Source organism: Macrotis lagotis, chromosome 5 (genome assembly GCF_037893015.1).
Source record: "Macrotis lagotis isolate mMagLag1 chromosome 5, bilby.v1.9.chrom.fasta, whole genome shotgun sequence".
NCBI classification, from domain to species: domain Eukaryota; kingdom Metazoa; phylum Chordata; class Mammalia; order Peramelemorphia; family Peramelidae; genus Macrotis; species Macrotis lagotis.
In genome coordinates this window covers 237731128-237744874 of record NC_133662.1, presented here as the reverse complement: position 1 = coordinate 237744874, position 13747 = coordinate 237731128, and the positions used below count along the sequence as shown (strand labels likewise).

The following is a 13747-nucleotide window of genomic DNA, read 5'->3' as shown; positions in this document are numbered from 1 at the left end:
CATAATAAGAATTAAAATAGTACCTTTTAGTTAATAAATGACTTGCCCAAGGCCACACAGCTAGTTAATTATTAAAGTGTCTGAGGCTGGATTTGAACTCAGGTCCTCCTGACTCCAGGGCCAGTACTCTATCCACTGCACCACCTAGCTGCCCCCAATTTGTTTTTTAAAAATAATTTTGATAGCTACATTTCACTATGATTGGTTTCCTATATATTATATATTATGCACTTAAAAAACATGATTCTGCAGAGGGGTCCATGGGTATCATTAGATTGTTCAAGGTAACCAGAATACAAGAAAGATTAAGAAACCCAGCTCAAGGATGTTTGAGTGGAGGGCAAGACTAGACATTTTAGATGTGGAGAATTCAGGTTTGTTATTTTATCATTTAGTTTATCTGAAGTTAAAATTCCATTTAGCAGGAGTCAAATGGTCATTGACAAATTCAATTTCTAGAGTGCTTTCCCTCAATCAATCCATGAGGTTGATAATAAAGTATAATTTTGTTTCCCATTTTACATGTCAGGAAGCTGAAACTCAGAATTAAGTTAGTTGTCATTAACTAGTAAGTATTAAAACTGGAATTGAAACCCATGCTGGTTCTTACTTAACTTCACATATCTTTTTTTGAAGAGATTTTTTAAAATGTATTTTATTTTAAAATTTTTAACCCCACCTACATACAAAAGCAAATTTCAACATTTGCTTCAAAAATCTTGAGTTCAAATTCTCTTCCTTCATTCCACCCAATTTGGTGAACACCAATCTAGCATTTAGTCTCAAAAATTTGTTTAAGTACATATTTCTAATTCTTCCTCTTTTTTTTTTTTTTTAGATGGCATTGAGGTAGATGTCAAATTTGACTTAAGGGAGAAATAAGGACAGGAGCATAATTGGTAAAAAAAAATGCAAAATCTGTATCTGTGTATCTCTTGGCCTAAAGCCCAAGCATAATGGTTTCATGTGGGGATAAGGGAAGACTGTTGCCTATTTTTAACCTGCTCCTTCACAAGTATGTTTGTTCAGTAAAAAAGGGAAACCTGCAGCAAAGCAGCTTTGACAGCGTGGCCGCAACCCCATGAGACTTGGCATGGGTCACTATTTATTTGCCTCTTCAGCATGTTGTTCAATGAAGTTTATGTGATGATTGTCTAGGATGGCGATCTAAAGTCTCCCCCCCACACACTGTATTTTTATATGGGGTATCATCAGATATGGATGAAAATTCATGCAGATATAGTTTGTGCCACTTGGGGAAGTTATTGTGATGCCTTTAAAGTAATTCAGAATTTGAGGTTTTCTATTATTTCCAAAATAATTAGCTCATCAAAGAAGCTCTGTGGTATACTTGGATGTGTGAAGAAATCCTTCTTTTATATTTGCTCCTGGTCTTTGGATGATTTTAGAACTAACATATTACTGTCCTTTGGTCCTTTTCTTTTAAAAAAAAAGCAGTTTTATCATGACCTTTTTGTTTTTACCTGTCATATCCTACAGTCTTCTCCCCTCTACCCCATTCCCCAGCCCAGTCTTCTCTTATGACTAAAAAAGCAAAAGGAAAACCAAGGTCCACATCAAGCCATTGGACAACACAGGCAACACTGGACACCCAGAGCCCCCACTCCTTCAGTGAAAAGAGGGAGATTGATTACCTCCCCTTTTCTGGAGGCTGGCTTGATCATCAGAATTAGACAGTGTTCAGTTTCACTGCCTTGTATTTCTAATTGATCTTGACTCTACTTTTGCTGTAAGATTCTGTCAACAGATGCATAAGCCTACTCTAGATGCAAAACCCCACAGGGAGGCTCTTAGTACCCAAAGATAAAAGGAATTTATAATTTAATAGGAGTAGATCAAAGTGCTTAGAAAGGTTGAGAGTACTAAAGACAATCCAGAGAAGTAGATGGATAGCAAGGGAGATTTCCTGGAGACCTTGAACCAGGCAGCCTTGGGCAGGGAAGGCCCCGGAGACCTTGAAATGGAGGGGGAATGGAAAGGGGAGAGCTGGAGAGTGGAGTAAGTGAAGGAGAATGATGGAGAATAAAGGTAGTTGGCAGGGAGGGGTGAGGTAATGTAGAGCCCAGGGGGAGGGAGGAGCCTGAATGGGGCCAAGGACGGTGAGTGGAAGCAGGTTTTCCACCCTACACAAAAAGGGCAGATTTGGGAGGTCCGATGTGGGCAGTTTGATTTTGCACAGGTTTAATTGGAGGACCTGGCATGACCCTCAAGGTATAATTGGAAATGTGGGTCTGCTACCTGCAATTAACCTGAAAGTGGAAATCTGGGCAGGGAAGATGCTGAAGCTGTGGGATGCCTCATTATGTATCAGGGCTGGGAGAGGAAGGAGGAGAAATGAGAGATGAGAGATGAGAATCAGTTTATCAGTCAGCATGTATTTATTAAGGTATTCCAGACACATGGTGCAAGGTTTTGGAAATCCAAAAAGGTGAAAAAGTTCTTGCAGGGGAAAGAAGGAATGGAATAGAAAATGATGAGAAGCAAGGAGGGGTTGGCAGATTCAACTCTGCCGATAGAGCAAGGATGATGGCAGCTTGGCTGTGCCATGGTCACCAGTGACTGGGGAAAGGCCAGCCAGCTATGTGTGTGGAGGAAGGAGTCTGAGGGAAGCAAACAGCATGGAGCTTGGCCCAGGGAGAGTGGATATATTTTTAAGGAACAAGTACACATGGTCACAGTGGCACTGTCACTGACTTTTATGCAGCATACAAGTGAAAGGTTACCTCCAATATTTATTATGTAAAATGGCATTTTAATAAGCTTTCTGAATCCTATACATCATGGAGAGATCATCACATAAACTGACTAAAATAAAGTGAGCTTTGTGGCAAGAAGGCAGCGCTGTGTCAGACTGTAGACCTTTAAGTGAGTTAGGATTTGGAGGGCTTCTGTTAACAGGTAGAAGTAGGTGACTGGTTATGAAAACAGACCTAAACTATTCAAATTTAAATTATTTTTGACCAGATCCAGATTGAGTTTCTATCAAATGCTCTTGCTGAACATAGTGAATGTTTGTTTCGCTCATGCCAACCCTTTTCCTCCATTTCACCACATCCCAGAGTCTTTGTTGCATTATTTTTAAAACTTTCCTGGATCTTTGCATACTTAATACCTTTAGTCCCTTCTTGGTTTGTGTCCCATGAAGCCTATAAAATCTTTAGTGTCCTAATAAAAGTCCGTAGCTCTAATTTGGATAGGATCGTAGGCCCTGTAGTTCACACGTTCTCACCCTATAGATTTGAAAACTGAGACCCCTCATAAAGGTCCAGAAACTTAGCCAGGGCTGCCCAGGAGAAGAGTCATGGTTCCCAGGCAGGCATCCTTTCCCCTTTCCTCCTTCTTTTCTGACCTTTGGTTTCCAGGTTTGCCTATCCAGTTCTAGGCTGCCAGCAGGAAAAAATAGCAGAGGACGCCCTTTCTGCCAGCAGCCTCCACGACCCAACTTTCTTGGATCCCTTCACTTTGCCCCTTTCTCAGAGGGTGAGTTTCTCGGTGTCTCTGGCATCTTTTCTTTCCCTCGGAAGCGTGAGGGTCCCAGCAGCCTGGAGCATCAGCCGGGCCTCCATGAGCTGCTCTGCCCTTTTCCCCGGGTCAGAGTCCGCCGGCCACAGCACACTGCTGGCCAGGAAGTCCCCATTGCTTCTTGTCTGCCGCTTGCAGACCTGCTTGGATCGTTTAAGTGAAGACACTCTGTTGGCCAGAATCACGGTGGACAGAAATAGGAGGGTGCAGATGAGGAAGAGCACAGCAATGATGACCAGGCAGACCAGCATGGCCATTTTGTTGTGACTCTCTTCACAAATGTCTTTTTTAAAAATCTCATTCTGGTTCTTGCTTGTGTGTTCAGTGTTCTGTGTGGTGGGCATGCCACCATCCCCAGGAGGAGAAGGGGTGTGGAGGCCATGTCCAGACGGAGGAGCTGAGGATGCAAAGGCCGGCCACGGGGTCCCAGTCTCAGGCCCACGGGCAGTGTGGACCACACTAGTTTCTGTGTTCATGGAGCCTCCATTCCCCCTCCAGTTGGTTTGATTCTCTAGGACTTGGTCCCAGTCAGTCCTGTTGAGGATCCAGAGGGATGTTGTGTTTGCTTTGGTTTGAGGAAGCCAAGAAAAGATGGTGGTTGCCAGAAGAGCAGCGGACAGGGAGCATCCTGTGGGTTCCATGGTCGAACTCACTGGTGATCAGTCTGTGGAGTCATAAATACAGTTAAAGAAGCGAGCATAATGTAGAATTAAGGTGTTAATTTGAAATGGTTTTAGTCAAAACAGCAGCAGCTGTGACGTTACAAGTAGAACTGAAATTGTTGTAGCTCACCTATGTTTAAGGTTTCCTGACCTAGCTGAGTGAACGTAAGTGAATTACAGACTCTTGACTCTTGGGCTGTTGGGCTGTTGGATTAGGAAACTTTAAATCTCTCAGATAGGCTTCTAAATGCAGGAAGATGGGAGAAGAAAGCATTACAAGGAGCATTAATCATATTTAAATGGTGTGCACAAGGGAGCTCTGTGGTCATTTCTTCCTTTCAAGCAGGCCAGACTTCAGCTTTGAGTCATTTGCTTCTGCTTTTACTTTTTTTAATTCCTTTTTTTTTTTTGCTCTGGTTAAGGATCCTTTGCAAAAAACTTCCCCACCCACAAAGGAAATGTATGACTGTCTTTATTGTAAAAAGAGAAGTGGAAGTAGGAAACATTTTGCCTTGGAATATAAGGGAAAAACAGCTATGTAATTAATTTGAATAAAAACAAGAATTCTTTTAATTAGTCATTCTAATCATTCATTACATCAGGACACAGTGAACTGAATTTATTCCTTGAAGATAGTCTAACTTTGCTCTCCCTCCCCCCCCCCCCCCCATCTCCAGCACACCCCCCTTCTCTCTCCTTCTGCCTTTCCTTGCTCTAGGAGGGCCAGGCCATTTTGTTAGACTAAAAATCACAGGAGTACAGAATTAAAAGGATTTATCCCAGGACATTTAAAATGAACAACTTGTCTCGGATCTAAGCAGAGCCTAAGAGGAGAGGATTTTGTTTACCTTTGAGAGAGAGAAGTTTAACAATCATGATTTTTTTTAAACAGTTATTTGGCTTTGTTCTACAATTGGATTTTCTTGAGAAGGCGAGACAAGCAAACTTGTTTCACCTTCTTGGATGAATAGGTCTAGTGCAGATTTTCAATGAAAAGTGTCTCTTGTTGAAGAAGACATGCTCTGTTAGGTGTACTCTTAGTACATTTGTTTACCTCTTTATACAGAGCTATGCTCTGAGAAAAACTAATAGCATTATATATTGAATCCCACAGAAGACAGAATGCTAACTCAAATTTGACTTTCAGAATTTTCTGTTCTACTAAGACAATTGATGATGGAAATGGTGGAAATCCTACAGGATGTTAAAGTTTAGATTCATTTTGGGATTGGGAATTCATATGGTTAAGATGCTAATTGGCACAATGATTTGGTTCTTAATTTTATTATTGATTTTTTTCAAGTTTAGATGTTAAGGCAAAGCCTCACTCTATAGAAGAGTGAGAAATTGGCTATTCAAATTCTCACACATAAACTATTTTCAGGCACTGGTGGTGAGTCAGTAGAGTGAATAAGGCAAAAAAGACCTTTTGGTTGAGTCAAAGGCTTTCCATTAGAAGTGCTTCTCCGCATTAGGTGTTTTGAACATATTAAATGTGTTTACTCATGACCGCTTCTATTACAGTTTGTTAACTGTGCCCTGTCCCCAAACACACATCTTTGCTCGTTGCCCAAAATATGACAATGGCACCACTGGACACATAATGAGCCCCATTGTTCATTGTCTCTGGCCAGATGGTCTGCCACCCTGGAGTAAACAAACTAGGCCCACAAAATGAGGGCTTCATGGAGACCCCCAAAAGCTGGAGAATTCAAATGAAGGATTCTTGTGAGCATCTTTTCTCTCTCACAGCAAGGCGATGTTGTAGAAAAGTCTCCTTCATCTGGAGGCAATTTTAGGGTGAAATCCAGTTAGGTGAAGTTACTTTTATAATACTGCTTAATCAAAATGTTAGTAACTTTGGGAACCCAACCTCCCTGCAGTCCATCCCTGAGTTTGCGCTCTGTTTTTGATAGGGAATTTGCCAATGCCAGGCCAAACCTCCAACCTGTCTGAGAAGGCCTGTGTTCTGTTCAGGTGTTAATAATCCTGTTGTATTAGTGGGAGCCTTTGCTGGGGAGGGGCCCTGTGGGTCTGGAAGGGGTGGCCCCCAAGCAGAAGAAAAGGGCTTTGGGACATACCTTCCAGAAGCCGGTCAGAATCTGCTAGGAAGGGGAAGGCTCTGGCCAACGAGTCTCTGCCTCTTCTGACCCCAGCCCTCAACTCAAAGGAGATGTGGAGAGTGTGAAAACTCCAGTCACTCTGCCGCCCTTCTGACGCACTGCCAGTTTTCCACTTTTAAAATGAAAACCACAAATGACACGTTTCCTTTCAGCTGCAACATCAGCTCATGTCAGAGGAGGGGAAAAAACCCTTGAGCATCCAGTGAGCCCCAGGTCTGACAGGAAGCTTTGTGGAGCAAATCCCCGCCTCCAGGGCGGGGCCCCAAGACTTTCCATTGAACCATCCATCCTCCCCTACAGCTCTGGACCCAGGCCTCCTGGGTCACTTAGCCTCCCTGGCTGCCAGGCCTCCCCGGCCACCAGACCTCCCTGGCCACCAGACCTGGCTCTTAGGCAGCAGCATCCTCCCTCCCAGAGCATCCACATGTTGGCCCCAACACGGCGAGCCTCTGGACCAGGGGCTCTGGGATCTGGCTGCCTAGGATGGAAATTGAGCTGTGCCCTGAGTGATTGGGAACATTCTGCCACCACTGACCCAGGCACTGGGGGCACCATGCTGAGGGAGAACAGGGAAAAGGGTGAGGTCACTTCCAAGTCATCTAATCAGGACAGAGGATGCTTAGCTAGGAAAGGGGCCATGGGGCCTTTAAGCGAATAAGCGTTCCTGTGTCTCCTCCAAGCCAGGGCAGCTTAGCTCACGGCTGCTGCACTGGGCCCATGGAGAGTGACTAAATTTCCAGTTCTTCCAGAGGGCTGCCAGCTGTCTCTTATGACAAGAGAATGGCTCAAATCAATAACCTTCCCCATCTACGCACTGAAAGGCCATGCCAAAAAACTAGAACCTGTTAAAATCATTAAATAAAGATAATACTCTGAAAAGGGGCTTCAAAATCTTCTTTAGAGGCTCCTAGATTTGCTATCTTAGTTCTTACATCAGCAAAATGAAGTGACTTGATCCAATGACCTCTGGCCTAAATCTGTAAGCTCTAAACCTCTTTGTGGAGGCCTTGGTCCATTGACTGGGTTTTATTGAGCCTCTGCTCAGCAGTAGGGGCATGTGCTGAGAAATAAGCAGCCCTCCCCATGACGAGCAACAAGCTGCCTATAGAGAGCGTGGATGTGTACCATCAAAGACAGCCTAGTGTGAAAGCCGGGAGTGGGAGAGGACGCTCGAAGGGATGGGGAGGAGGGAGGGCATGTCGGGTCTGGACGAGAAGCAGTGCCAAGGCAGCTGGAGGAGCAGTGCGGGGTGAAGGCCAGGTTGGGGGGGGGGCTGTATATTATGAGGGGTGGAGTAGTATATAGTGAGGTGGGAAAGCAGATGGAGCCAGCTTGTGAAGGGTGAAAAGGAAGAGGTCATATTTTATCCTTGATTGAATGGGGGAGTCCCATGATCAACTTGAATCCCACTTAACCAAGTCTAATCACCACTTCTCCTCTGGTAGTCTCAAATCTAGAAGCCCTGTTCACATTCCTCACCAGATCTCCCTGGGTAGTCTTTGTCTCCCTTCTACCCCTTCCCTTTCATCCCTCCTTCCATTCATTATCTTGTCCCCCCAATCCTTTCCTCTCATGTTCAGACCTGCTGGTGGAGGTCTTTATCCTATTTCACATGGGTATCTCCTACTGAATCTCCCAGGAGGTGGGTGGGCTCTAGGGTAGTAGCCATTTTCATATTTGAGGACCATGAAGGTTAGAGAAGGATGCACCTACCACTCATGGGAACACTCCAGTGCCTCCACTCTGCCCAGGTCCTTCCCTGACTTGCTGTACCAGGAACTCCAGTGTCCTTCTGAAGACCTTCCAGACACCAGAGACTGACCCCGTCCCTCCTTTCTAGCTTGGCTGCTCACTCAGCCAGCTATATCTTTGACTTCCTATTTTATTTTCTTTTTTTAATTTATTTTTTATTAAAGATATTATTTTTCCCCCCAATCTTACTTCCCTCCCCCCACCCCAACTTCTTATTTTCTAAAAACATTCAGACTTTATAGCTAGCATGGTTTAACTTGAGTGCTCCTGGAACTCTCTCTCCTTTTGCCCTCCTCGAGGCTTTCATCTCCATGTCTCAAATGTCCATCCATAATGTCTACTAAGCTACAAGGAAGAGACTGCAGCTAATGGTCCTGCTTCTCAGGGCAGCTAGAGCACTGGTCTTGGAATCAGGAGGATGGGAGTTTGAATCCAGCCTTTGACACTTGCCACTTACTAGCTATGTGATCTTGGGCAGGTCACTTCACCCTGACTGCCTCGCATCCATGGCCAGATTCATATCTGGCCAATGGACCCAGATGGCTCTGGAGGAGAAAGTGAGGCTGGGGACTTAGCACAACCACCTCACTCAAATCCAGTTCATGTGTTTATCCTGGCTTCAACTCCCTGGTGTCATTGTCTTCTTTGAAAATGAAGGACAGACATTATTAGGTGCTTCTCATCTGGTGTCCTGTGATTGATTCTTGTTTGGGGCAGAGATTTCTGATGGTCCTGGTTCCCCTTGGGATCTTGCTTTTTGCCCCTATTAGTTACTCTTCTGAGGAACTCATCTCTTCTTTCTCTTCACTCCTGATCTATTGAGTTACTCCATCAAGGGTACCAGGAGCAGGTAAAGCTTCAGATTTGTGTCCTGGGTTAGCATGATTGCATTCTAGCGTTATTTTATAAGATGATTGTCAAAGAGGGCCAAGGGCTAGCGCTACTTGCCTCCATGTTAACTCTTGTTGCCGTTGGCTTACCAGGGCCTCTTTGTCATCTTCCAGGTTCAAGACTGGTCAGATCAATGGGGATTTGCTGATATACCACGTCTTACTAACTTTAAAGCCATATTATGCGAAGCCATATGAGATTGTCATGGACCTCACCCACGCTGGGCCCAGCAATCGTTTTAAGACAGACTTCCTCTCCAAGTGGTTTGTTGTTTTCCCGGGCTTTGCTTATGAGAACGTTTCTTCGGTCTACATCTACAACTGTAACTCTTGGGTTAGGGAGTACACCAAGTACCACGAGAGGCTGCTCACTGGACTCAAAGGCAGCAAAAGACTCTTTTTCATAGATTCTCCCGCAAAGCTGGCCGAGCACATCGATTATGATCAGCAAAAACTGCCAGCTGCCACCTTGGCCCTGGACGAGGACCTCAAGGTCTACAACAGTGCTCTCAAGTTGGCTCACAAGGACACCAAGGTGACCCTCAAGGTAAATTTCCCATTGCCCTTCCTTTTTAACTAGGCCACAAAATCGAAGTGTCTCCTGGTGGCACTTGGCACCAATCAGAACAAAAGCAGCCCATGAAGCATCCCTGAAGAGCTTAATCTTTCAAATATAAATGTTTCAGAAATTTCTAGCTAGCATATCTACAGTGCTTTAAGGTTTACAAAGCTATTTACATATTTTATCTTATTTTGTCCTTATAAGGAGGACATTTGAGGGAGGTGCTCTAATTATTCCCATTTTACAGATGAGAAATGGAGACGGGTAATAAATAGGGAAGTGATTTTCTAATGGTCAAATAGCTAGTAAGTATCTGAAGCTAGATCTGATTCCAGCTCTAGTGCTCTAGACTTTCCAATTGACTGAGTATCCTGAATTATTTGAGGTGAGTTATACCACAGTCACATCTGTATGATACTTCAAGATTGTTCTCCCCTCAGCAATAGTGTAAGTACAGGGTATGCCAAAATCCTTAATCTATTAAGGTTAAAGACTTGTTAATCTATTAAGGTTAAAGACTTGGGGCCCCCCTCTGAGTCCTTACCTTAGAAGCTGGGAAAAAGGTACAAAGGCCAGCCATTGATGTGCCAGATCTCCAGCCCAAGCCCATCAGTCGTGACCTTCCCTTTAAAGGATGCATGGTGCAGTGATTGGCCACTGAAATATGTCTTCTTTTGTTTGACTTTCCAGGTTGGCTCAACTGCGATTCAAGTGACATCATCTGAACGAACAAAAGTCCTGGGCCAGACAGTTTTTCTGAATGATATTTACTACGCCTCTGAGATTGAAGAAATCTGTCTTGTGGATGAGAACCAGTTCACCTTGACCATTTCCAATCAGGGCACTCCCCTCACCTTCATGCATCAAGAATGTGAAGGCATTGTTGCATCCATCATTCACATCCGAACTAGATGGGAATTGTCACAGCCAGATTCCATCCCCCAACACACTAAGATCCGGCCAAAGGACGTTCCTGGAACACTTTTGAATATCGCTTTACTTAACTTGGGTAGCTCGGATCCTAGTTTACGGTAGTTTGCTTTTAAATTTGTTTAGACTTCACAGACTGCTTAAGTAGCTGCCAAAGTGACCATAAGGGCTTTAAGCAGATCCACTATAACACTGCAAATTGGAAAGTCAAGATGCCAGATGCCACATTGGTCTGGACTGGATGAATCCAACCACCCTGGTATACCACCATGTTGGCTGTCCAAGAAATGTCATCTCAGTGCACATGACACTGACTTGGCAACTTCTTAGAGGAAAGAGCCACTTAAAAAAAAACCACCCAAATTCCCATCCATATTTAGCTCTGCTTCTCTTCCATCCTTATCTCCATGGGATAGTTTTCTTATGTGGGAAAGTATATCTAAGAATTTTTCCTAAGAATCAAATGACATGGTCATTGTTTAATATTGTAGAACCTAATAACTCTAAAAATTGTGTTTTCTATCATTTATGTAGAATTTTTTAAAAAAAATTCTTGATTAAGGTGAATATAGATGGTACCAAAAGCAGTGTAGTCTTGGTTCTGCTTAAGCCTATTAATTTATGTGTTTCTTTAGATATACCAGAGTTAGGGTAATTTCTTGTCCCAGTTATCTGTAATACACAGTCCCAGATTTTTCAAAGTAGAATTCTCAGGGTGGGAAAAAACCTTCTATAAGATTCAGGGTGGCCCAGATTCCACATTTCAGGTTCCCACAATCTAGAGAGGAGTGTGTGTGAGTGTGTATGATTTGTAAGTATGTTCACACAGATATGTAAGTATGCATGTTCATATACATACATGTCAAAGGAATGTCTGAAGTGCAAGATAACTATGACTTTGACTTTCTGTTGGATTTAAATGGTAAATTTCACTTCAGCCTCCAAATTAGAAGGTCTTCTGAATAACCATTGTAATCATACTTTAGGAACATTAGCTTGAGTTTTCTTTTAAAACATTGGGTTTTGTTTAATGAATTGATGTGGACTGTCAACTCTGTTTTGGCACATGGAGCCCTCATCCTCTAATTCCCACCCTCCTTGTTATAAGAGAAGAGCTGACAAATCTTCTTTCTGTTTTTCAGCAATTATAATGTGCTTAGATGCTTAATTGAAGCCAATTGAATTTCTCAGGGTAGTAAGCCATCATTTGATGCCTTTACATTTGGAAGCCTGGGTTGAGAGAGAAGGACCTCAGTTTTATATCTTTTCTATTGCTTTTATTTAGAAATTGTCCCCTGCACATTTTGTGTGGTCACTTCATGATGGCTATTTTTGTTTCTAACCATTGAGTGTCATGATTAATTATCAGACCATTTGGAAATTTCATTTCTGTGAAAGGGAGATAAAAAAGAATGAAGTATAAATTAAGTTGGATTTGGTTGTTTGTGTTTTTTGGTGGTTTTTTCTTTGTAATTACTAATACATATTCAACTTCATCAAACAGTAAATGCTCAGGATGTTGAGCATATTGCACCCAGGAGACATTTGGATTAAAGATGCTAGAATTTGAATTGATTTCTATTTGATTAGTGTTGCAACATCTAAACTGCATGACTTCTATTACCAATAATTTCTGTATTATTAACTTTATCTAATTGGTCAGATTAGCATGCATCACAGTGTCATCTTCTAGAAGAATAGAGAATTTTAAGATTTAGAGATTGAAGGAACCTTTCAGATCATCTATCCATTCCAATTTTGATCAGTTTGTTAAGCAAGTAGCAAAACAAATTTTATGCTTCCAAACTCAACCCTCTCTCTTATTTTATATTAATTAGAAAGAGGTGTTTATTTTGGGGGCACCTGGGTGGCATGGTGGATAGAGCACTGGCCCTGGAGTCAGGAGGATCTGAGTTCAAATCCAGCCTCAGACACACTTAATAGTTACTTAGCTGTGTGACCTTGGGCAAGTCACTAAATCCCACTGCCTTGTGAAAAAAATTTTTAAAAAGTATTTCCTTCTGATCTAGTCTCCCTCCCTCCCAGTTTATTCCTATAGGAAATTTCTATGCCTTTTGCAGCCACCTAGCTCACAATGCTATCATGAGTGGGTTACAAATGTTCGTTTAGATGAAGCAACAGAGATACCTCTAAACCTCTCCCCAACCCCACCGACCCTGATGATTCTTGTTTGACAGGTTCAAATTTGACCACACAACTTGAACAATTTACCCATAATTCCTTCAAAGTATAAAGAGTAACAGATTATACTATCCTCTCTTGTAAAAGTATGATTTGCTGTATTGTTAAAATGTCATTTTCAAAATTGGAAGAAGAAATGTTGAAATTGCTTCATTTGTGTTTTCTTCCAGGTCAGCTGCCTATAACCTTCTCTGTGCCTTAACCTGTACCTTTAATTTAAAAATTGAGGGCCAGTTACTAGAAACATCAGGTCTGTGTATACCTGCCAACAATACCCTTTTTATTGTCTCTATTAGTAAAACCCTGGCAGCTAATGAGCCACACCTCACCTTAGAGTTTTTGGAAGAATGCATTTCCGGATTTAGCAAATCCAGTAAGTAGTGGCAATTTTCTTACTCACTACAATTGAGCCTGAGAAAATGTTTTTGTTTTGGAATTTTAGAATGAAATCTTGCTTGAGGTGGGATCAGCTTGAGGAAGTTGGGCTTTGATTATCATTGAAGGACCCTGGCCCCCAGCAGGTGTTGAGAACAGCGCTCAACTCCATCATCAAGTGATAGATACCTGTTCTGTCCTCTCTCTGCCCCCAGTGAAGCACCTGCTTCTGGGAAGTATCCACTCAATGACAGTGGGGTTCTAAATTCAGGATAATCTGGGGATGGGGAGAGACCCTTGGTAAGATTTACCGAGAGCAGTTTAGAAACCAACAAATCCCTTCCCCATCCCACAAAACAAAAGGGACGATTCCTTTGGTTCTTTGTAAGCTTTCTCTACCTCTATATTAAAATATTTTAGAACAAAATTTATTTGTCTTGAATTTTGTGATTTCTTCCATGATGATTGATAAAGATCAGTGAGTGAATCCAGTTGAGACTCTTTTAAAAAGAAGTTTGCCTTCTAAATCTGTAACCTCAAACCATGTCACAATTCATCCTTATCTCTATAATGGCATGTGCTGTATTGCTTCCCAAATGGAACTGAAGGCAATACTGCTCTTGTAGGATCCCTCCGCCCCCCCCATCCCCTTTTGAGTTTGCTAGTGTGGGGTTACTTAGATTTATGCTACTTTTCTCATCAGTATTT

General features: G+C 42.6%; 2 protein-coding genes across 19 annotated transcripts in view; one reads left to right on the top strand and one right to left on the bottom strand.

Annotated features, from left to right (window-relative positions):
* Positions 1–13747, top strand: part of NF1 (neurofibromin 1) — a 251200-nt gene that overhangs the window by 198726 nt on the left and 38727 nt on the right. For 16 of the 17 annotated variants that reach the window (XM_074189002.1, XM_074189001.1, XM_074188998.1 and 13 more), the window contains 3 exons: positions 9085–9517; positions 10223–10563; positions 12835–13037. In XM_074189002.1, the coding sequence (XP_074045103.1) occupies positions 9085–9517; positions 10223–10563; positions 12835–13037 (977 nt within the window). The remainder of the gene's footprint in view (positions 1–9084; positions 9518–10222; positions 10564–12834; positions 13038–13747) is intronic. The other variant, XM_074189004.1, reaches the window with a different exon arrangement.
* On the bottom strand, positions 1962–6476 carry EVI2A (ecotropic viral integration site 2A). Of its 2 annotated transcripts, XM_074188990.1 has the most exons (3): positions 6287–6476; positions 4336–4448; positions 1962–4207 (listed from the first exon to the last, which is right to left on the bottom strand). In XM_074188990.1, exon 3 carries the CDS (start codon positions 4182–4184, stop codon positions 3495–3497), a length of 690 nt encoding a protein of 229 aa, XP_074045091.1. In that variant the 5' UTR covers positions 4185–4207; positions 4336–4448; positions 6287–6476; the 3' UTR covers positions 1962–3494. The 2 variants fall into 2 exon arrangements, with proteins under 2 accessions (XP_074045091.1, XP_074045090.1); XM_074188989.1 differs by lacking the exon at positions 4336–4448 and having other exon boundaries at positions 1963–4207; positions 6287–6473.

What these genes read in the sequence shown, in the direction of transcription:
- EVI2A (XM_074188990.1), bottom strand. Translation starts at nt 4,184, where the DNA reads ATGGAACCCACAGGATGCTCCCTGTCCGCTGCTCTTCTGGCAACCACC.